Raw genomic sequence first — 22,524 nt, 5'->3', positions numbered from 1 at the left:
CAGTGAGATAAAGCAATAGAAACCCTGATTAAAATTAATATTTCCCTTTTATGTACGTTTATATATCTTATATCAAATCGGTTTCAGATATGATGAATAGCGATGTGTTAAATAATTCTATGTTCCAATAATCAGGGTCATAATTATTATACTGATGATTAACCTTTAATAATTCATCCAAGCAAATTGTAAGAACAAATTATTTTAACAAACGCGTACTCATCATCAAACACAACAAGGCATACAGAAGTATTTAAACAAATATAAAATATTACAATTATTAATTTCAATAATTAATATATTTTTGTATTTATTGATAAATTACATTAATAATTATGTATATGCATAATTGCTGAGTGGGTTTAGATATATGAGTCAAATTATAATTACCGTTTTATAGTGCGCTTTAACTTGAAATGCTACATCTGACTTCTTGGCTTATATTATAAAACAAACACCGGAGGTTGTTTTATGACTTTATTTACAGATTATAAATTTAGTATTTAAATATGTTTTAGTCACTATAAATGCAAAAGTAAATATCATATGTTTAATGGTCTCTTTGATTTCACATGCCGCTTAAGTTTTTTAAATTCACGACGTCTCGACGTCAAATTTTAGTTACTTTCAGAATATTGTATATCGTTTATTTTTTCCAAAAAAATAGCGCTTCAACTTATACTTATACCAGTTCATATGGGATCATCATCATATGCATTACCAAAAAATTTCTTCTGACAAATTTATTTAACAAAATATTACCGATTTCTTTTGCGATCAATTGCTTATGAGTAAGTTTCCTTAGCCTAGAATTAACAATTGGTAATACATACCAGGATATTGAATCATTCTGGGATGGGCATAATCCACTCGGGCCCCTTCATTTACGCCTATGGTCAGAGGCCTAGGTCCTAGACGTGATATAAGTTGATAATTGTTTCTGGTTGTAAGGGATATAGGCTTGTGTTCTTAGCTGTTCAAATATGTTAGTTTAGTATGGCGTGCGAATTCATGTAAGCTTTTGCGAATATAATTTCTAGCTAGCTGCGTAGCTTCGCGGTCGACGGGCTGGCGTAGAAGCTAAACGTATCTATTATCCACAATTTTTTATAGTTCTAGAGATTAAACTGAAAAATATATACATTTAAAAAAAGCTTTGTTATTCCGATATACAGATTCAAACATAAAATATATTTTTAAGTATATTTTATGATTGTAAATGACAAACGTTGCTGTGCGTGCTACGATCGCCCCTGCAGTCGTAGGTTCGAACCCTGGCTGTACACTATTAGACATTTTTGTCCGAATATAACATTCGCTCGTTCAGTGAAGGAAAACATAGTGTTAAAACCGGCTTTCCTTAAGCCCAAACACTAATAACCTACTTACCTATTAGAATAAAAACAAATGATTACGACACAGATACAGAATTCAGAGGGCCAGACCTATAACGACCTATTGTGTGCCTAAGCTGTTATTTGATAAACTTATCTGTGCAGCGAATGCGAATTATAAAGCAATAAATAATTTATGCAATGTTAATAAAACAAACACTATTTGTGCATAATACATGTAAAAGTTGTTATTCTTTAAGTCATTATTCTTTATGTTTTACGAATTGGGTATTGTGATGTCTAAATCTGTTATAAAAAATAAATCAGTCCAATTGCACTATTTAATCTATCTCTTTACCACACAGTGTAAACACAATTTGACGAAAAGAGACAAAAACATTTTAAAACAAAAGACTGATTTATATTTTATGAAAGAAAATACTTGTCTTTGATATTGATTGCTTTGCGTCCTACACTTAAACTACAGATAGTTACTTTTGCATTTTTTTTTGCTAAAATAAATTATACAGTACAATATGTACAATCTGGAAAAAAAGTTTTTTCGTTTATTAAAGGGTACTCGACACTCGAGTTTATTGCAGGCTAGAATAATAAAGTTTTTACTCATTTTATCAACGTAAAAAGTACTTTATTTTACTATGTAGAGTGTATTGTAAGTAAGACAAGCTAAACCAACTAAAGCCAAGTGATTTCGACGCTTTAGGGAGGTTACACTGTATATATTTACATAAGCCACAAAACCAAGAATCTAAATCTATAATCAGCAAAAATGCAAACTGCCTTACCCTATTAACATTCAATGTTGGTGTGTCGGTGCTACATTTGTATGTATGTTTATGAGAGTAACTGTTTACTTAATAGAGGGGAAATTTTAAATTAGACCTAAATTATATTTACGTTACGAGAATGATTATTTGTTGTTGATCGAGAAAATAACACAATGTCGATTTGTACATGTCTAGTTTCAATATTCTGTATATTTCACTGATAAGCTGTCACCAAAATTTTAATTCGCTTTTAGCTCAAACAATTTGTAAGTCGCAAAAAACATAAGACCCCATATAAGAATATTTATAATATCGTAATAGTAGGTAGGCGGATGTCCCCTGAACATTTCACCTCTTGGCTCTCAGTTGATTTGTCGTCGTGACTGAATTTGGTTAAGTAATTCGTCCATGCGCATGTGCCAAACGGTGTGTCGATCCCCGGCTGTGCACCAATAGATTTTCTTATGTGCGCATTTAATGTTCGCCGTAACGATACAGGAAAAAATCGTGAGGAAAACTCGGCTTGCCTCAGACGCAAAAAGTCGACGGCCTGTGTCAGGCACAGGCGGCTGATCACCTACTTGTCTATTTGATTGTCAAATGATCATGAAACAGATACAGAAATCTGAGGCCTAGACCTAACGAGGTTGTAGGGCCACCGATTTTTTATTTGCTTTAATAAAGGTATATCAGGTCTTTACATATGAAATTGGCATGGGAGGAACAAAAACTATTTTTTTTTAATAGAATATATTTAATTAACCAAAGTATGTATTGCTATCTTTGCACTTTTACCATCTTATAGGTCATTGATACCTTAACTATAAAAACCAAGACGAGTATCAATAAAATCTTTTAAGGCGCTTTGATTGCCCCATCAAAGTTGAGTTTTTTTCCTTACAAGAAGTCGATTTCAAAAAAAAATATAATCTATTGGAGCAAGGTCCGGGAAGTATAGTAGAAGTCTTTGACATTCCAATTGAAGCTCCTCTAAGTTGGTAGCTGTCTGTTGTGCAGTGTGTGGTCTAGCGTTGTCATGAAGCAGCAATAACCACGAGCGATTGACCAGTCTTGGTTAGTTAGCAGCTAGCTTTTCCATCATGGTTCGAGTTTGCAGCACTAGTCCACCAAACGCTCACAAGTAAATTTTTCGGGGTAAATTTTCGCTTTGGCTGGTTCGACTGGGTTCAATTATTGCGATAAGCGCTTCCGATTATTGTACAGGATCCACTTTTCATCACAGGTAATGATTGAGTAAGGTAACACAGTCGACGCGCGTTTGTCGCTTCGCTTCACCTTTCCAATTTGTTTCAAGTGGATTAATACAGTTTTATCACTAACACCGCAGTCTGCAGCTAACTCAAACTTCGTTATCAATATAAGTCTCTGGCTGTCCACGGGGCCTGTTCTGCACTTCAACATTTCCAGAACTAAAGCGTTGGAACCAAAAACGCACTGTGTTTTCTTGCGACACATCATTAATCCCCTGAGCCATTTCTACAGCACTGTTGCCACGGTGGAACTCGTTTTCGTAAATAATGAGATATTTCATCTTTTACATTTTATAAATACAGTGACGCAAAGAAAAAAAATCTGGAAAATGAAATGAATCATGGTTTTCGCGAAACAAGTGCACGTGTAAATAGCTTTAAAAAATGGAAATTTGGAATACCTAACCAAAGAGGAAATATTTTAGATTAAAGTGGCCAGTACGACAAAACGTTAATTTCATATGTAAGGACACTAATAATAATAACATACTAACAAATTAATTAGTTATATGTTAATAGCGGTGGTAGCTTCAGTACCTAAGGGTAGAACGTTAATTACAAATGTTTGTGTAATAATAAGGTTTACATTTGATTCTTGTTAGTCAATTGTTGTTAATTATTACTAAAACTTTAACCGTTTCAGTGAAGTGCCACAGCAGACAGCACTAACTCTAAAGTAGTCATGGACAGCTTCGAAATTAGCACGTTACATCTAGGTAAGTAAGTAAATTTGTGTAAACATCACAAAATAACGGTTTAACTTCAAAACGTGAATTGACCCAAAAGGTTAGGTTTGTTAGTTATTAAAATAAATTATAATTTTAAGATAATTAATTAAAAATGATACGAGATAATTAGTGTTTAGTTAAAAATTTGATTCCAACAACACAACATTTTTTTTGTCGAGATTTATTTAAGTATTCTTACAATTGTAACCTCCGTTTTAAATATGTTCTGATTTAAACAGGAGTAAACTTAGCGATGCTATAAAGGTGTCTCAAGGCCGATTTTAAATTATGAAAACAATTTCTCGGTAAATTGCAGGGCTAGCGGGAATGGTAGCGATAGGTGATGAGTGCGGACTTTTAGCGATTAAAATATCTGGTATATATTCTGGTTCTATATCGTTGAGTGAAGCACAACGCAAGTTTTGTAATCGCCTTGAAATCTGCCGTTTAAGCGACGCCCCTACTATTTAGTTAATTAAGTCGTGGGTAGAAAAGTTCAGACCGGCAGAATGTTTACTGAATCATACAATTCGCCCCCGAAATAGATCCGTGCCATCGATCGCCGATGCGGTCGTAGCATCCGCGACGGCACAAAACATGCTGCCTCTTTGAGCCTTCACCGTTTAAGTTTTCCACAAATTTTGGCCTTAGACATAAGATAACATCCTTAGAAGATCCAAATAATCGAAAACAAACCAGAAGACCATCAAAAAATTACCGTCGGAAGATGTTAGAGATTTTTTCAAAGGAAAATGGGATAGACAATATTTATTTTAGTGATGAGTCACACTTTCACCTCGAAGGGTACGTCAATCGTCAAAATGGCCGTTACTGGTCAAGCAATCCAAAACAAACACATCAGAAAGCTTTACACAGCCCCAAAATTACTCGGGCCATTTACCTTCGAGACTGATCGAGGTGCAAAGTTGTGTTGTACAGTGACGAGAGAGCGGTGTTATTGACATGATTCATATTTTTTTTGGTCCACTGTGGCGGCCATGGTCTTTTGTTTTCAAGGGCTAATTAGTTGAGATAGAAATTCAAAATTCGTGATCCTTCTTTAGGCAATGACTGGGCCGGTAAAAGAAACTCTTTAGACTTCTTGTAAAATTTGTAAAGTACAATTAGAAGTGATGGTGCATGTCGCCCCATCTTACAGTTATAATTTGAAAATGCGCCTGATATAAAACTTGCGCAATGCCGCATCATACTCCCGGCCGTTGATACTTATTATATATATGTAAAGAAATTAAATGCATTGTTGTCTATATCTCCATTATTTTATTAATGACATAATGTTGACACATTATTGATTATAATCTCACTGGCTTACCGGCCAGTAACTTAATTATGAAAGAGGCGATACACCACAGTTTCTCCCCCCTAGCTTTGGACCAAGGAAGCAGCTAGGAGCTGGTCAATGTGCCTACGCCAGATAGCCGTCATCAGTTATTATTGTATAATGTAGTCTCCCTAAACGTTCCTGAATGGTCACGAAACGCCAGCGCTGCGTGGAGCCGACGGTATAATCACGGGCCTGGATGCGGTCGCCTGGATTGAACTCTTTGATAAGATGTGTCTAATGTTTAACTGATGGTGTTCGGAGTTCCCCTCTCAAGAACATGGCATGTAGCGACGTGCGTACCTCCCTACTAAACATAAACTCGTAGGGGGTCAGGCCGTTAGCGTCCGGCGTTCGACGAAGTCGTGTTTTAGTCGTGAGGAGCTTTTGATATATTGTGCCTCCTTCCCCCTCTAAGCTTCGTAGTATCCTTTTCACGGTTTGAACGTATCGTTCGGCTTGATCGTTCTTTGCTGGATGGTATGGAGCAGACGTCTTATGAACGATCATACTGTCTTTGAGGAATGCTTTAAACTCTTCTGAGATAAATTGTCGTCCGTTGTCAGAAACTAAAATTCGTGGTATTCTAATAATTCTTTCAGTTTTTGAACGCACCAAGTAGTTGTTGTGGTTTTGGTAGGTATTATCTCAATCCATTTTGAAAATGCATCTACTAGTATAAAAAGTTGGTGACCCTAGAAAGGTCCCGCAAAATCAGTGTGCAATCTTTGCCAAGGTCCATCAGGTCGTTCCCAATGGTGAAGTGGTGCTTTTTCAGGTTCATTCTGTTGTAGTCTGCAAGTTCTGCACGATCTCACCTTCTTTTCGATGTCGTTATCAATCCCCTTCCAATATACAAAACTGCGCGCCAATAGTTTCATCTTAACTATTCCTGGATGGCCGATATGTAGTTTATTTAGCACGCGTTCGTGAAGTGTTCTAGGGATAAGAACGCGCGCTCCTCTTAGTATACAGCCGTCATGTAATGTGAACTCATTGTCCTTGAAACCGAGTGTTCTTAGCGAGATGCCTGAATTAAGTGCCTGTAGTAGAGGTCTGTGTTCTGAATCATTTTTAGTCTCAGTTGCTATCGTATTTGGATTGATCTATAGTATTAATTTGCTCTAATTGGAAATTGTAGTTCTGGTCTATTTTATTAGTCCTTGTAGACTCTATTGGAAATCTTAATAGGTAGTCGGCATTGGAGTTATTTGCTGAACTTCTATATTCAATGTTGTAGTCAAATCAGGACAAGAAGTGGGCGTAATGTAATATTCATCATAGTGCTCATAGTGCTCATTGCTGGTAAGGTTTTATTTGGATGAAATATGCTTGTAAGTGGTTTGTGGTCTGTTATTATAATATAGTAGAAAAATTTGTTTAGTCCCCAGTGAATCGCCGTAGCTTCTTTGTCAATTTGACTATATCTTTTCTCGCTGTCTGATAATGTTCTCGAGGCAAACGCAACAGGCCTCTCTGATCCGTCAGTAAGTCTATGTGATAGGACTGCACCAAGCCCTAGTGGTGAAGCATCAGTGGCCAATACTAGTGATTTTGTTGGATCAAAGTGTGTCAATACTCTTTCGCTTAATATTTCTTTTCTGATTTTGGTGAAGGCTTCTTCGCACTGTGTAGTCCATTGGAAGCTTGATTCTTTCTTTAATAAGTTGTTCAAGGTATTCGTGATGGATGCGAGATTGGGTATGAATTTATTATAGAAATTTGCCATACCAAGAAACGTTCTCAATCCTGCAGTGTTTACTGGGCGTTCTGTTTTTATTATAGTATTTATCTTGTCCTTGTTTTTGTGCAGGCCATCTTTATCTATTGTGTGCCCTAGGTAATTTATACTTGTTTTAAAAAAATGGCATTTATCCTTGTTTCCTCTGAGGTTGCTTACTTTCAGTTTATCTAGCACATGAATGCCTTTGAAAAATTATATCATCGAAAAAGCATTTGACTCCTTCCAGCCCCTGCAAGAGTCTATCCATAAATCTTTGCCACAAGCACGGCGCGACTTTCACACTGAACATAATTCTGTTTACTTTGTATGTGCCTTTGTGTGTACTGAGTGTTTGTAGCATTGCGCTTTCGTCGTCCATGACCATATTAAGGTATGCTTGAGTTATGTCGAGTGTACAAAATAGTTTGTCGCCGTTCATTTCTGCAAAGATATCCTCTATCATCGGTATTGGGTATTGTTCATCCAATATAACTTTATTTAGTGTAACTTTGTAGTCTGCGCAAAGTCGGATTGACCCGTTCGGCTTGACAACTGGTACCACTGGGGTTCCCCACTCAGAGTGGTCAACTTTCGTAATGACCCCTAGCTTGCAAAGTCGCTCTATTTCTTCATCCACTTTAGTTTTTAAAGTGTAGGGTATTCTTCGAGGTTTGATAAAAATTGGTTGTGTGTTTTCTTTAAGGTTAAAGTGTCCCTTGTAATTAAGTATTTTATCCAGGTTGGACTTAAAGACTGAGTTTTTATACAGTTGTAAGAGTTGGTCTAGTTCTAAGTTCTTTGTATGTTGTATAGTTTTTATATCTGCTAAGTTCAAGGTTTCCAGTTCCTTCATCCAACTGCGTCCAAAAATACGATCTACGTTGCCATTGATTAAAAATAGCGTGAAATTCCTTCTCTTGGTATTTGCATTTAACGTAAGTGACTCCGACTGGTTTTATTACTTCTCCTGTGTAAGTACGAAGTTTAATATCTGTGTGGAACAGTATTTTTCCAATATTCAGTTTTCTATAGTTACGTTAATGTTGCTCCAGTATCAAATTCCATTTTCAGCTTTGCGTTCTCGATCTGTACTGATATCATGAATTTCTCAGTTCTTTCGGCAGATATCATATTGATGTTGTTCCAGTCATCGTTATCGCTATCGTGCGGCTCTTCTAGTTGGTGTGAATTGGGTATTGGTGCCTTGTAGCGCAGATTAGGGTTGCGTTGTAGGCAAACACGGGCAAGATGGCCGATTATTATTGCATTTCCGGCAGGTGACATTGCTGGCGTTACATGTCCTGGTTTCGAATTCGATTTCGAAAGATGTTGCTATTTGAACTAGTTTTTTAAATGTGCATTTATTTTGATCTTGTAAAATTTTTGTTCGTGCGTCATTATTTTTAAGCCTCGTATGAATTGTAGGCTAAGGAAACTATCTGATGTGTTCTTCTCACAATGTTGGCAATTAAATTCGCAGTTTCTTGTTAATTTTTTTAGTTCTGCTATGAATTGAGCTGTAGTTTCATCAGATTTTTGTATTCTTGATATGAATTTATGTTGTAGGGCCCCATTTGCTAGGTTTTGGATCTAAATATTCATTAAGTGTTTCGGTGATGAGATGAAATGACATATTAATTGGTTCTTCTGGGCATACTAAGTCACAGAGCTGTTCATGGAGCTCTGGTGATAATGTAGATAGTATAATGTTGGTTTTTGTTTGATCTTTGGTAATATTATTCAATCGAAAGTAGGCTTCCAGTCTTTTCTTAAAGTTGTTGAAAGTTTCTGATGCTCCTAGTGGTTGGAATTGTATTTTAGGTATGCTCTCACGTATCTGCTGCTAGTCATGCAACTGTTGTTCATTATGATGTTGCGCTCGCTGTTATTGTTTTTGCTGTCGTTGGTTTAGTTTCTTTTTCGTTAATAGTTTCGTGCTAATTGTTGTGTACTGCTCTTCGAAATCGTATCAGTACTCCTGTTCTTGCTCGTAAGCGGTCTCGTCATGTTGGTCGACGATGTGGTCTTCGATCGCTTGCTGAAGCTCTCGCAGAGACTTTATCGCTGTATGAAGGTTCTCAGAGCGAGCATCGATGTCCTCGTCAGACATCGACGCCCTCGATGTTACATATTTTTCTATTCTAGTGAGTAACCCTCTTTGGGTACTCCGCTGTTTTTTTTTGCTTTTTCCATCATTAATATCGTGATCGTGGGTTTTAAACTCGTCGCCAATATTAAATATACATAAAGATATTAAATGCATTGTTGTTTATATCTCCATTATTTTATTAATGACATAATGTTGACACATTATTGATTATAATCTCACTGGCTTACCGGCCAGTAACTTAATTATGAAAGAGGCGATACACCACAATACTCTTTCAACATTCTTTATTTATTCTTCTTGTACCGGCAATTTGCACAGTCGGACCAATGAACGTGTTATGCAGCCTAACTGGTTTTAATCTCTGCCACCCTGGCCACTCCATCTAAGCCATTTATCAGCCGCTGCACTCGACCTAACTTCCAGCAGAGAGGAGCAGCATTGTCCTCGGCTATCACCCTAGGTCCCCAATATTAAGATTTGCAGAGTTCTCTCTCCTGTTGTAATTCCGCCACTTACTCCTTATGCCATCGTCTCCAAAAGTGGTCTTAATTGCTCATTTCTGTGATATCTTTGTAAGTGACCAAATTTGCATTCATCAAGACCTTTAGAGGGCACCGAAGTCGTAAGTGTCCTGGGGATGATGGGAGATTTTAGGTTGAAGAGTTTGCCCACGCATACGCCTGCAAATAACACACCTATTAACTACCCATTGAGTAAGACGGCTCCCGTTAACTGGCCATACAACCTCTCTCACAGTTGCAGTAGTATGCATATGCTTTAAATGCTCTGGCTCAAAATATAATTAAAGCGGTCGGTACTATGTAATATGATTGGCTTTCATTCATTTCATTGACATAAGAGTATTAATTTGATGCATCTAAACGCCCGCCAACTCGAATTATTTTGTCATCAAGAAATGGAGATAAAGATAAAGTTTTGCTTTTGCTAGTAAACTGCTTACCCTTGATTAATAAATCATATTCAATTGGAAATCATTGCCTTTGGGCACACTACACATATAACTTATGCATGACGTTACTCAACTTTCTAGTTGATAGTGCACCTAAGCGTTTATTAGTTTTATTTTTTATATTAAATACCTGAACCGAAGCACATATAAAACTGTTCTTTGTAATCGAGTCAGTAAGGAGTACCTAATAAAATCAATAAATAATTCATTATTTTCAGCCAGATATACCATAATTACAGGTAAACTATTTAAATCAAAGTAAAGAAACAAAAAGTAAGTAAGTTACATAAGTTATAAGGAAACAGGCGGCCTTATCGCTAACAAGCTATTTCTTGCAGGCCACCCTAATATGGAACAATAAAAAAGAAATACCTACAGAGTAAATTACAAGAAATGTATAATTAATTAACAAAATAAAACTCAAAGTATCATGCAACTATAACTAAAATTAAATAAAAGAAATCATATAAATAATATGTATAAACAGACATGTAAAAGCTCTGCCAAAGGTTAATTGGCTCACAATTAATATATATTCCTTTTCCTTCCCGTAGATATAAGATCAGCAGGATGAATTCTGATGGCACGTATTCCCATGCTGAAGAAGAAGTTATTTATATTATTTCACTAATGCGGTTGGCTACAAATGTTTTCAATCTACCTATGTACCCTTTTATCCAGTATAATACACCACTAGAATCGCAATGTTCTATTCCCGCGGACGTAATGCTACTTTACTTCAACATCGATTGTGTGAGATTGTTGCTGCTAATTGTTTTCACGTAAATACTTTCGCCATAAGCAATTTGCGATAAGTTCACCAAAAGAGTGTAATTCTATGAACTGATGTGCATTCCCCAATACTAATCGTGGAATATTTAATTTTTTGGATACTTTAAATTATATACAAATTTTATCCATTCATCTTTTATCATCTGAGTAACAGGCTCATCCCGGCCAATCTTTTGCTGCCGTTGCAACATTATCATAGGAATAATAATAACTGGACGAATAATCCTAACGGGTCAAATATTTTGAAAGCATTCGATAAATTGAATTGTTTTGTGATTGGCTATCTAGTTGGAGTATATACTTTCTTTTACTGGTATATGACGAGTATCAGTACAAGGAGTCTAACCTAAACCCATAGTACTGGAGGATGCACTCAATATTAAATTATTTTGTCTGTTTATTTCAAAATTTGTAAAAAATTATGGAAAATTAGTTTTATATTTTCGTAAATTAAAACTATTAAAACATCCTGACTTTAAAGCACATAACAAAGTCTTTTGTATATAAATACATTCTTCTGGATCATCAGCTCCAGTCAACAAATCATCAACAAGAAAATCCCTTTAGACCTGGAAATAACCTTTATGAGTTCATCATCTTGTTCTTGCCTATTTGCCATAAGCATCGTGTACTAAGGTAACTTGCACAAGCCGTTCCATATGTATGTGCAGGGTATTTAAAGCTAATGTTTGTATTGGCTGATATTCATTCGGTCTTCAAAGTATCCGCTGAAAATTTATGTCACCTTCTTTAACATTTACTTGCCTATACATTTTGTCTATATCGGCCGTAAGTAAGTATTTATGTTGCCTTGCTCGTACTAGAATAGAAAAAAGACTATCTTGTGTGCGAGGAGGTAGGAACCTTTGATAGGTCATTTTACGAATAACCAGTTGTAGTGGTTGCTGAACCTGAATCTAATCTGATCACTGCATAATGGCATAAATAATGCTGTGGACCTTTATCAAATATCTTACCCTGATATATATCTGACAGATCCCCTAATTCTTTATACTCATTAATAAAATTAGAATAGTCTATCTTTAATTGAGAATCACGCCTAAATCTTTTTTTTTTCTTTTTCAATTAAAACATCGTTTTCTGGCTAAACCATAACTATTTCCTAAATAAGTTATAGCCCTTTTAAAATTTTACGTTGAATCTACCATCACTATCTCTAGCAGTGTTTTCTAAAAAAAAACTGTTCACTTTCCTTATCATCGTAACTTTTCCTACATACTAAGTTTTAGGGAAAATCCTCTATCTCCCAAAACTTTATCAACAATTTATTTTGTTGAGATGATACTAAGCAGTATTGAATAAATAGGACTACATATTCATCAACTTAAATGGAAATTTCTTAACTTTGGACCAGAGTTGCCTAGTGAATACTGCCCATCCCTTATTATATCCCAGGATAAATCTGCGTCTATCATCTATCATCTACTGGAGCAGATTGGTCAAACCTTGGATCAGCCAACTGCATGTTCCTAGGCAACTTAAATGTTATTACAATTGGCCCTTTAGGTAATTGCCTGGTTAATTCTATTAAAACATAGCAAGACAATATTGAACTTATTGCTGTTTAATGAATTTCTTTGAATATTACAAGTTACAGTAACACTATTTGAACAGTTGTCAATGCCGATGACCTTTAGATTGTCAACTAGATTAGGCTTTAATTACAATCTGTTCTGCAAAGATTTCGTTATAAATGAAGCTTGACTTCCACAATTTAGAAGCGCGCGAACCGTGATCTTTTGCTCAACAAGTGGATTCAATAAAAGCAGTTGACAACAGTACGTGACATTTGTCTTCATTAGCATAATTCACAAAAATATTTGTTTCACGCTGTTCCTAGAACGAGGTCTTGATGTAGATGGGTTGGAGGAGCGACGCAGCATACTGTTGTGCTTTACCGTACATCCAGCCACGCGACAAGGTCCCATACGGCACTAATTTACGGAATGACTTTGCCTTAGACAAATCTGACATAGTTTATATTTTATAAAATATAAATGTCAGATTTGTCTAAGGCGAATACGTCTTGTATTCGCTGATCTAAACCTTTGTCCTTGAAAGTAGGACAATCATATATTTTATGATTCTTATCACAAATAAAATATGAAAATTTTGTATTTAAATTAAAAACATTGATATCTAACTTGTTATTTCGATTTAAAGATTCTAATATATCGGCACGATATTAAAAATTTATAAAATTGTTCCACCTAAGCTACTGAGAACCTCTTCCCATTTCAATAAAGTATTGTTTTTAAGTGATGATTAATAAGAATACATTTATTATTATAGCGGCTAAACTACAAATCCCATGGGCCGACATAATTGTTAGCAGACACCTCGAAGATATATATAACCCTAGCCGCGTCACTGAAAAAAGAAATTAAGTAATGAAATTTATTAATTGGTCATATACGGTCATTATTGTGAATTAAATTTTCAAATGTGTCTTGAAATTCTAGACAACGACATGCACCGTCAAATTTATTAATTTGTAGCTGTGGCAATTTCAATGCCAAGTCAGTAAAAGAATTAGAATCAACGCAATCAACGAATCAATCAATAATATCAACGCAATATGAAACATTATGCATTGAATTTCGCTTATGTTCACATTCAAATGCCTTTGAAAACCTTTCAACTGAAGTTTTAGCGGTTGCAATGCTTATTATAATATCCTGTTCAATATTTTCACCTAGCAAATCGTCAACCCTAACCGACAAAGCTTCTAATTTAGCTAGTTTTAACTTTATCTCTGTAAACTCGATATTATTCAAAACTGAAGTTTTAGCGGTTGCAATGCTTATTATAATATCCTGTTCAATATTTTCACCTAGCAAATCGTCAACCCTAACCGACAAAGCTTCTAATTTAGCTAGTTTTAACTTATCTCTGTAAACTCGATATTATTCAAAACTGAAGTTTTAGCGGTTGCAATGCTTATTATAACATCCTGTTCAATATTTTCACCTAGCAAATCGTCAACCCTAACCGACAAAGCTTCTAATTTAGCTAGTTTTAACTTTATCTCTGTAAACTCGATATTATTCAAAACTGAAGTTTTAGCGGTTGCAATGCTTATTATAACATCCTGTTCAATATTTTCACCTAGCAAATCGTCAACCCTAACCGACAAAGCTTCTAATTTAGCTAGTTTTAACTTTATCTCTGTAAACTCGATATTATTCAATTCCAACCTATCATGAGTACTATTTAAATAATTTTTAAATTTAGTTATTTGTCCTTTTCAGACGACCTTTTAATAACTTTTTTTTTCAATCTTAATTTTCCTTCCACAGACATGACAAGCTACGATAAAAACAATAATCATCTCATGCTCATGTTCGTCGTTTCAGTGGTACATGCCACGCAATGCTTTTGTTGTTTACGGCTCCCGGCCGGTGCAATGCAACTGCCGCGGCGAAAAGTCTGGAAAAGTCGGCAAATGCGCTTGAATTTAACTACCTAAACACGTAATTAGATACAAAGCAATTAGATAACTATTTAGTGTTTCCAGAGTGTTAGACGAAATACTTTAAAATATATATATATATGCGAAAATATATAAAAAATAATAATGTATTTATCCTTGTCTTTGGTATCTAATTAATTGTTAAATAACAAAATCCAAGGATAAAACACACAACGACAACAATAAAATTATAACATTTTTTTCCTACATGTAGGTACGCGCTATGAAAATTTACTAATAACTTTAACCAATTACTTAATCTCACTACTTTAAACAGGATTAGAAATAAAATATTCATTTGCACAATTCATTAAATTAAGGACACAGTTCAGAATAGAAAAGGACAAGGAACACTTAACTTTTGGTTAAATCTCTCGATGTGGCACTTTAGCTGTACTATTGCTCGATTGATTAATTCTTGATTAATATTCTATTTCTTCTTTGATGCCCTCATGGGCTCCCATGTTCATTCTATAGGGAATGAACCGGGCCGGCAAAATAAACTCTTTAGACTTCTTGTAAAATTTGTATTATTTCTTTATACGACCTTTCGCTGGTTAAGTACAATTAGAAGTGATGGCGCATGTCGCCCCACCTTACAGTAATAATTTGAAAAGGAACCTGATATAAAACTTTCGCAATGCCGCAACAATTTGACGAATTTAGCCAAAATGTGTTCTCAAGATTCGATACAACAGGCTTGTGAAGTTTGCCACCCTTGCCTCATGTACTAGATTATTTTTATATTCAAATAAGAAATTGCACGTAATCGCAGCATCGATAGTAGCAGGACTGGCATGTATGCATAGGTTGACAGGAGGATTACACTATCTGCAATTTCACTCATACAAAGTGTGAGCTGAGGGCGCGGAGGCCGATTACTGGTTGAGGGCGGCGAACTAGCTGTTTTATTCTAGAATATGGAAGTTTGCTTATGCAAATGTACAATGACGAGTGAGAGGGGATAGTCATAGTTTTTGTTTTGCTACCTCACAGAATTTTTCATTTGTTTTGGTAGGAATAAAATTTGGGCCCCAAATCCCCGCTAGAGGCTTCAGCCTACTCAGCCTGCGGGTAAATCCGCCACTGGACCCAATCCCACGCAAAAGAGAAACCTATGGGGAATGGATTGCGGTATTAGGTCAAAAAATTTTGATGTGGTAATTAAAAATTAACCACTCTTGGCTTAAGCGTCGTTAAGTCGTAACAGCTGATGGCGTTGTTATTAAGTACCTAATACTTTTACTTTCCAGGACCATTAATTTTGGTCAATATATCCGGTATGTTGTTCTAAACGATGTCATCGTAAACGGTTTTGACTATAATAATAATGAATAGTTTATTTGCAAAGAAAGTGGTACATTCATAGTATATGTTTGTATCATAAATGCACAAGGAGCTCTATGACGCTTTATTAATGTACGATCGATAGAGGTGCCTTGTCAGGGACAAAGGATTAAAGTATCCAGGCTCGCGCGTGAATTTCAGTCCTTTCACTGTCGTCTAGATTCCTCCTTTTCGGTCGAGGCAGACACGTATTTATTGATTAAGCGTGTGTCATAAATTATGGATGTCGAATTCTTCAATGTGTTTCGGTAATATATTTTGATAATTATTCATTGCATTCTCTATGCTTGTAGTGTGGACTCAACCCATTTGCTCCATTGTACGTTATTTTCAATGATTTCGTCAGTTACTGTGCTAAAATAAACAATTTTGAGGGATACGAGCCACTCTGAGTGGGAATTCAATATTGCTTTATTATCCATTTATAATAGATGTTTATTACTTTTAAACAACTACTTATCTAGGAGTTTTATTACTAGTTTCAGTGTTAAGGTGTATATTTATATTTTGAAACGTCATGCCTGGCGTTTTACACGTTCGAGCGTACTGATACTTAGTAAAATATTGTAAAGGTAAAAAGATTTTAGGCTGTGTAATATAAAATATTTTAAAAATATAAATTATAATAGTAAGTTGTTAGTCGATCAATAAACTTGCGTGGTCAGAAGCTTCGAGGCTGTTGCATCCAGGTCCGTTTCGCGCATGCACTTTAGGCATCTAACAGAAATCTAGATTTGTCTCAGTATGTTCCCATCAGCCTATGTAATAAGTCGTTTATAATTAGGCTATTTTATACTTTGAAGTGAGTATTTTATATAATTTCTATGTATTAGTAAACTCGGGCGGCGCAAGCTTTTAAGGCATCTAATTTAATTCTTGATTTCAGTCAATTTGCTTGTATATGTGTTTGTGATAAGTGTTGTTTATGTATATAGATTATATCATTGAAATGTGTGTGATGTTTAAAAATTATAGCAGTGATAGTAAAAAAAGAAAGTTAAATTTTAAAAGGTAAGGCTTAGTAAAAACATAAATATGTCTTGAAAATATTAATTATAATGTTTTTAGTAAATCGATTGAGGTGCGTTATCAAGGGCTTTAAGCTACTTGCAACCCTGCCCGGGCCGCGCAAGTACTTTAGACATCTAACAGAATTCTAGATTAGTTAGTATCAATCGTTGTGGTCGGACGTGTTAAATAATATTTGTGAAACGTGTGGGACGGACTTTAAACATCGATCGGTTGAAGTACGTTTACAGGGGGTTTGAGCCTGTTGCATATCTGCCCGGGCCGCGCATGCACTATAGACATCTAACAGAATTCTAGATTTGTTCAATTTGTTAGTAACAATCGTTGTGGTCTGACGTGTTTATAAATAATATTTGTGAAACGTGTGGGGTCGGACTTTAAACATCGATCGGTTGAGGTACGTTTACAGGGGGTTTGAGCCTGTTGCATAACTGCCCGGGCCGCGCATGCACTATAGACATCTAACAGAATTCTAGATTTGTTCAATTTGTTAGTAATAATCGTTGTGGTCTGACGTGTTTATAAATAATATTTGTGAAACGTGTGGGGTCGGATTTTAAACATCGATCGGTTGAGGTACGTTTAAAGGGGGTTTGAGCCTGTTGCATAACTGCCCGGGCCGCGCATGCACTATAGACATCTAACAGAATTCTAGATTTGTTCAATTTGTTGGTAACAATCGTTGTGGTCTGACGTGTTTATAAATAATATTTGTGAAACGTGTGGGGTCGGACTTTTAACATCGATCGGTTGAGGTACGTTTAAAGGGGGTTTGACCCTGTTGCATCACTGCCCGGGCCGCGCAAGGACTTTAGACATCTAACAGAATTCTAGATTTGTTCAATTTGTTAGTATCAATCGTTGTGGTCTGACGAGTTTATAAATAATATTTGTGAAACATGTGGGGTCGGACTTTAAACATGGATCGGTTGACATACGGTTACAGGGGCTTTGAGCCTGTTGCATAACTGTCCGGGCCGCGCAAGTACTTTAGACATCTAACAGAATTCTAGATTTTTTCAATTTTTTAGTATCAATCGTTGTGGTCTGACGTGTTTATAAATAATATTTGTGAAACGTGTAGAGTCGGACTTTAAACATCGATCGGTTGACATACGGTTACAGGGGCTTTGAGCCTGTTGCATAACTGTCCGGGCCGCGCAAGTACTTTAGACATCTAACAGAATTCTAGATTTGTTCCATTTGGTAGTATCAATCATTGTGGTCTGATGTGTTTTCAAACGTTTATAATTAATATTTGTGAAACGTGTGACTTTGAACATCGATCGATTGAGTTGTGATGTCGGTGGCTTCGAGCCTGTTGCATCACTTTCCGGACCGCGCATGCTCTTTAGACGTCAAAAATAATTCTAGATTTGTTCAATTTGTTAGTATCAATCGTTGTGGTCTGACGTGTTTATAAATAATATTTGTGAAACGTGTGGGGTCGGACTTTAAACATCGATCGGTTGACATACGGTTACAGGGGCTTTGAGCCTGTTGCATCACTGCCCGGGCCGCGCAAGGACTTTAGACATCTAACAGAATTCTAGATTTGTTCAATTTGTTAGTATCAATTGTTGTGGTCTGACGTGTTTATAAATAATATTTGTGAAACGTGTGGGGTCGGACTTTAAACATCGATCGGTTGACATACGGTTACAGGGGCTTTGAGCCTGTTGCATAACTGTCCGGGCCGCGCAAGTACTTTAGACATCTAACAGAATTCTAGATTTTTTCAATTTTTTAGTATCAATCGTTGTGGTCTGACGTGTTTATAAATAATATTTGTGAAACGTGTGGGGTCGAACTTTAAACATCGATCGGTTGACATACGGTTACAGGGGCTTTGAGCCTGTTGCATCACTGCCCGGGCCGCGCAAGGACTTAAGACATCTAACAGAATTCTAGATTTGTTCAATTTGTTAGTATCAATCGTTGTGGTCTGACGTGTTTATAAATAATATTTGTGAAACGTGTGACTTTGAACATCGATCGATTGAGTTGTGATGTCAAGGGCTTCGAGCCTGTTGCATCACTTTCTGGACCGCGCATGCTCTTTAGACGTCAAAAATAATTCTAGATTTGTTCAATTTGTTAGTATCAATCGTTGTGGTCTGACGTGTTTATAAATAATATTTGTGAAACGTGTGGGGTCGGACTTTAAACATCGATCGGTTGACATACGGTTACAGGGGCTTTGAGCCTGTTGCATCACTGCCCGGGCCGCGCAAGGACTTTAGACATCTAACAGAATTCTAGATTTGTTCAATTTGTTAGTATCAATTGTTGTGGTCTGACGTGTTTATAAATAATATTTGTGAAACGTGTGGGGTCGGACTTTAAACATCGATCGGTTGACATACGGTTACAGGGGCTTTGAGCCTGTTGCATAACTGTCCGGGCCGCGCAAGTACTTTAGACATCTAACAGAATTCTAGATTTTTTCAATTTGTTAGTATCAATCGTTGTGGTCTGACGTGTTTATAAATAATATTTGTGAAACGTGTGGGGTCGGACTTTAAACATCGATCGGTTGACATACGGTTACAGGGGCTTTGAGCCTGTTGCATCACTGCCCGGGCCGCGCAAGGACTTTAGACATCTAACAGAATTCTAGATTTGTTCAATTTGTTAGTATCAATCGTTGTGGTCTGACGTGTTTATAAATAATATTTGTGAAACGTGTGGGGTCGGACTTTTAACATCGATCGGTTGAGGTACGTTTAAAGGGGGTTTGACCCTGTTGCATCACTGCCCGGGCCGCGCATGCTCTTTAGACGTCAAAAATAATTCTAGATTTGTTCAATTTGTTAGTATCAATCGTTGTGGTCTGACGTGTTTATAAATAATATTTGTGAAACGTGTGACTTTTAACATCGATCGGTTGACATACGGTTACAGGGGCTTTGAGCCTGTTGCATAACTGTCCGGGCCGCGCAAGTACTTTAGACATCTAACAGAATTCTAGATTTGTTCCATTTGGTAGTATCAATCATTGTGGTCTGATGTGTTTTCAAACGTTTATAATTAATATTTGTGAAACGTGTGACTTTGAACATCGATCGATTGAGTTGTGATGTCGGTGGCTTCGAGCCTGTTGCATCACTTTCCGGACCGCGCATGCTCTTTAGACGTCAAAAATAATTCTAGATTTGTTCAATTTGTTAGTATCAATCGTTGTGGTCTGACGTGTTTATAAATAATATTTGTGAAACGTGTGGGGTCGGACTTTAAACATCGATCGGTTGACATACGGTTACAGGGGCTTTGAGCCTGTTACATCACTGCCCGGGCCGCGCAAGGACTTTAGATATCTAACAGAATTCTAGATTTGTTCAATTTGTTAGTATCAATCGTTGTGGTCTGACGTGTTTATAAATAATATTTGTGAAACGTGTGGGGTCGGACTTTTAACATCGATCGGTTGAGGTACGTTTAAAGGGGGTTTGACCCTGTTGCATCACTGCCCGGGCCGCGCAAGGACTTTAGACATCTAACAGAATTCTAGATTTGTTCAATTTGTTAGTATCAATCGTTGTTGTCTGACGTGTTTATAAATAATATTTGTGAAACGTGTGGGGTCAGACTTTAAACATCGATCAGTTGAGATACGTTTAAAGGGGCTTTGAGCCTGTTGCATAACTGCCCGGGCCGCGCAAGTACTTTAGACATCTAACAGAATTCTAGATTTGTTCAATTTGTTAGTATCAATCATTGTGATGTGACGTGTTTTCAAACGTTTATAATTAATATTTGTGAAACGTGTGACTTTGAACATCGATCGATTGAGGTGCGATGTCAGGGGCTTCGAGCCAGTTGCATCTCTGTCCGGGTTGCGCATGCACTTTAGCCATCAACAGAATTCTAGATTTTTTCAATTTGTTAGTATTAATCGTTGTGGTCTGACGAGTTTATAAATAATATTTGTGAAACATGTGGGGTCGGACTTTAAACATCGATCGGTTGACATACGGTTACAGGGGCTTTGAGCCTGTTGCATAACTGTCCGGGCCGCGCAAGGACTTTAGACATCTAACAGAATTCTAGATTTGTTCAATTTGTTAGTATCAATCGTTGTGGTCTGACGTGTTTATAAATAATATTTGTGAAACGTGTGACTTTGAACATCGATCGATTGAGTTGTGATGTCGGGGGCTTCGAGCCTGTTGCATCACTGCCCGGGCCGCGCAAGGACTTTAGACATCTAACAGAATTCTAGATTTGTTCAATTTGTTAGTATCAATCGTTGCGGTCTGACGTGTTTATAAATAATATTTGTGAAACGTGTGGGGTCGGACTTTAAACATCGATCGGTTGACATACGGTTACTGGGGCTTTGAGCCTGTTGCATAACTGCCCGGGCCGCGCAAGTACTTTAGACATCTAACAGAATTCTAGATTTGTTCAATTTGGTAGTATCAATCATTGTGGTCTGATGTGTTTTCAAACGTTTATAATTAATATTTGTGAAACGTGTGACTTTGAACATCGATCGATTGAGTTGTGATGTCGGGGGCTTCGAGCCTGTTGCATCACTTTCCGGACCGCGCATGCTCTTTAGACGTCAAAAATAATTCTAGATTTGTTCAATTTGTTAGTATCAATCGTTGTGGTCTGACGTGTTTATAAATAATATTTGTGAAACGTGTAGAGTCGGACTTTAAACATCGATCGGTTGACATACGGTTACAGGGGCTTTGAGCCTGTTGCATAACTGTCCGGGCCGCGCAAGTACTTTAGACATCTAACAGAATTCTAGATTTGTTCCATTTGGTAGTATCAATCATTGTGGTCTGATGTGTTTTCAAACGTTTATAATTAATATTTGTGAAACGTGTGACTTTGAACATCGATCGATTGAGTTGTGATGTCGGTGGCTTCGAGCCTGTTGCATCACTTTCCGGACCGCGCATGCTCTTTAGACGTCAAAAATAATTCTAGATTTGTTCAATTTGTTAGTATCAATCGTTGTGGTCTGACGTGTTTATAAATAATATTTGTGAAACGTGTGGGGTCGGACTTTAAACATCGATCGGTTGACATACGGTTACAGGGGCTTTGAGCCTGTTGCATCACTGCCCGGGCCGCGCAAGGACTTTAGACATCTAACAGAATTCTAGATTTGTTCAATTTGTTAGTATCAATCATTGTGATGTGACGTGTTTTCAAACGTTTATAATTAATATTTGTGAAACGTGTGACTTTGAACATCGATCGATTGAGGTGCGATGTCAGGGGCTTCGAGCCAGTTGCATCTCTGTCCGGGTTGCGCATGCACTTTAGCCATCAACAGAATTCTAGATTTTTTCAATTTGTTAGTATTAATCGTTGTGGTCTGACGAGTTTATAAATAATATTTGTGAAACATGTGGGGTCGGACTTTAAACATCGATCGGTTGACATACGGTTACAGGGGCTTTGAGCCTGTTGCATAACTGTCCGGGCCGCGCAAGGACTTTAGACATCTAACAGAATTCTAGATTTGTTCAATTTGTTAGTATCAATCGTTGTGGTCTGACGTGTTTATAAATAATATTTGTGAAACGTGTGACTTTGAACATCGATCGATTGAGTTGTGATGTCGGGGGCTTCGA

General features: G+C 36.7%; 1 protein-coding gene across 4 annotated transcripts in view; it reads left to right on the top strand.

Moving 5' to 3' along the window:
- LOC123718380 (F-box-like/WD repeat-containing protein TBL1XR1) overlaps positions 1 to 22,524 on the top strand; it is a 58,884-nt gene that overhangs the window by 8,264 nt on the left and 28,096 nt on the right. For 3 of the 4 annotated variants that reach the window (XM_045674788.1, XM_045674787.1, XM_045674786.1), the window contains one exon: positions 4,037 to 4,113. In XM_045674788.1, coding sequence (XP_045530744.1) covers positions 4,076 to 4,113 — 38 coding nt within the window. In that variant the 5' untranslated portion in view covers positions 4,037 to 4,075. The remainder of the gene's footprint in view (positions 1 to 4,036; positions 4,114 to 22,524) is intronic. The other variant, XM_045674790.1, reaches the window with a different exon arrangement.

This window comes from Pieris brassicae, chromosome Z (genome assembly GCF_905147105.1).
Source record: "Pieris brassicae chromosome Z, ilPieBrab1.1, whole genome shotgun sequence".
Taxonomy (NCBI): Eukaryota; Metazoa; Arthropoda; class Insecta; order Lepidoptera; family Pieridae; genus Pieris; species Pieris brassicae.
Note: the sequence above shows the minus strand (reverse complement) of the source record. Positions and strands in the feature narration are given on the sequence as shown.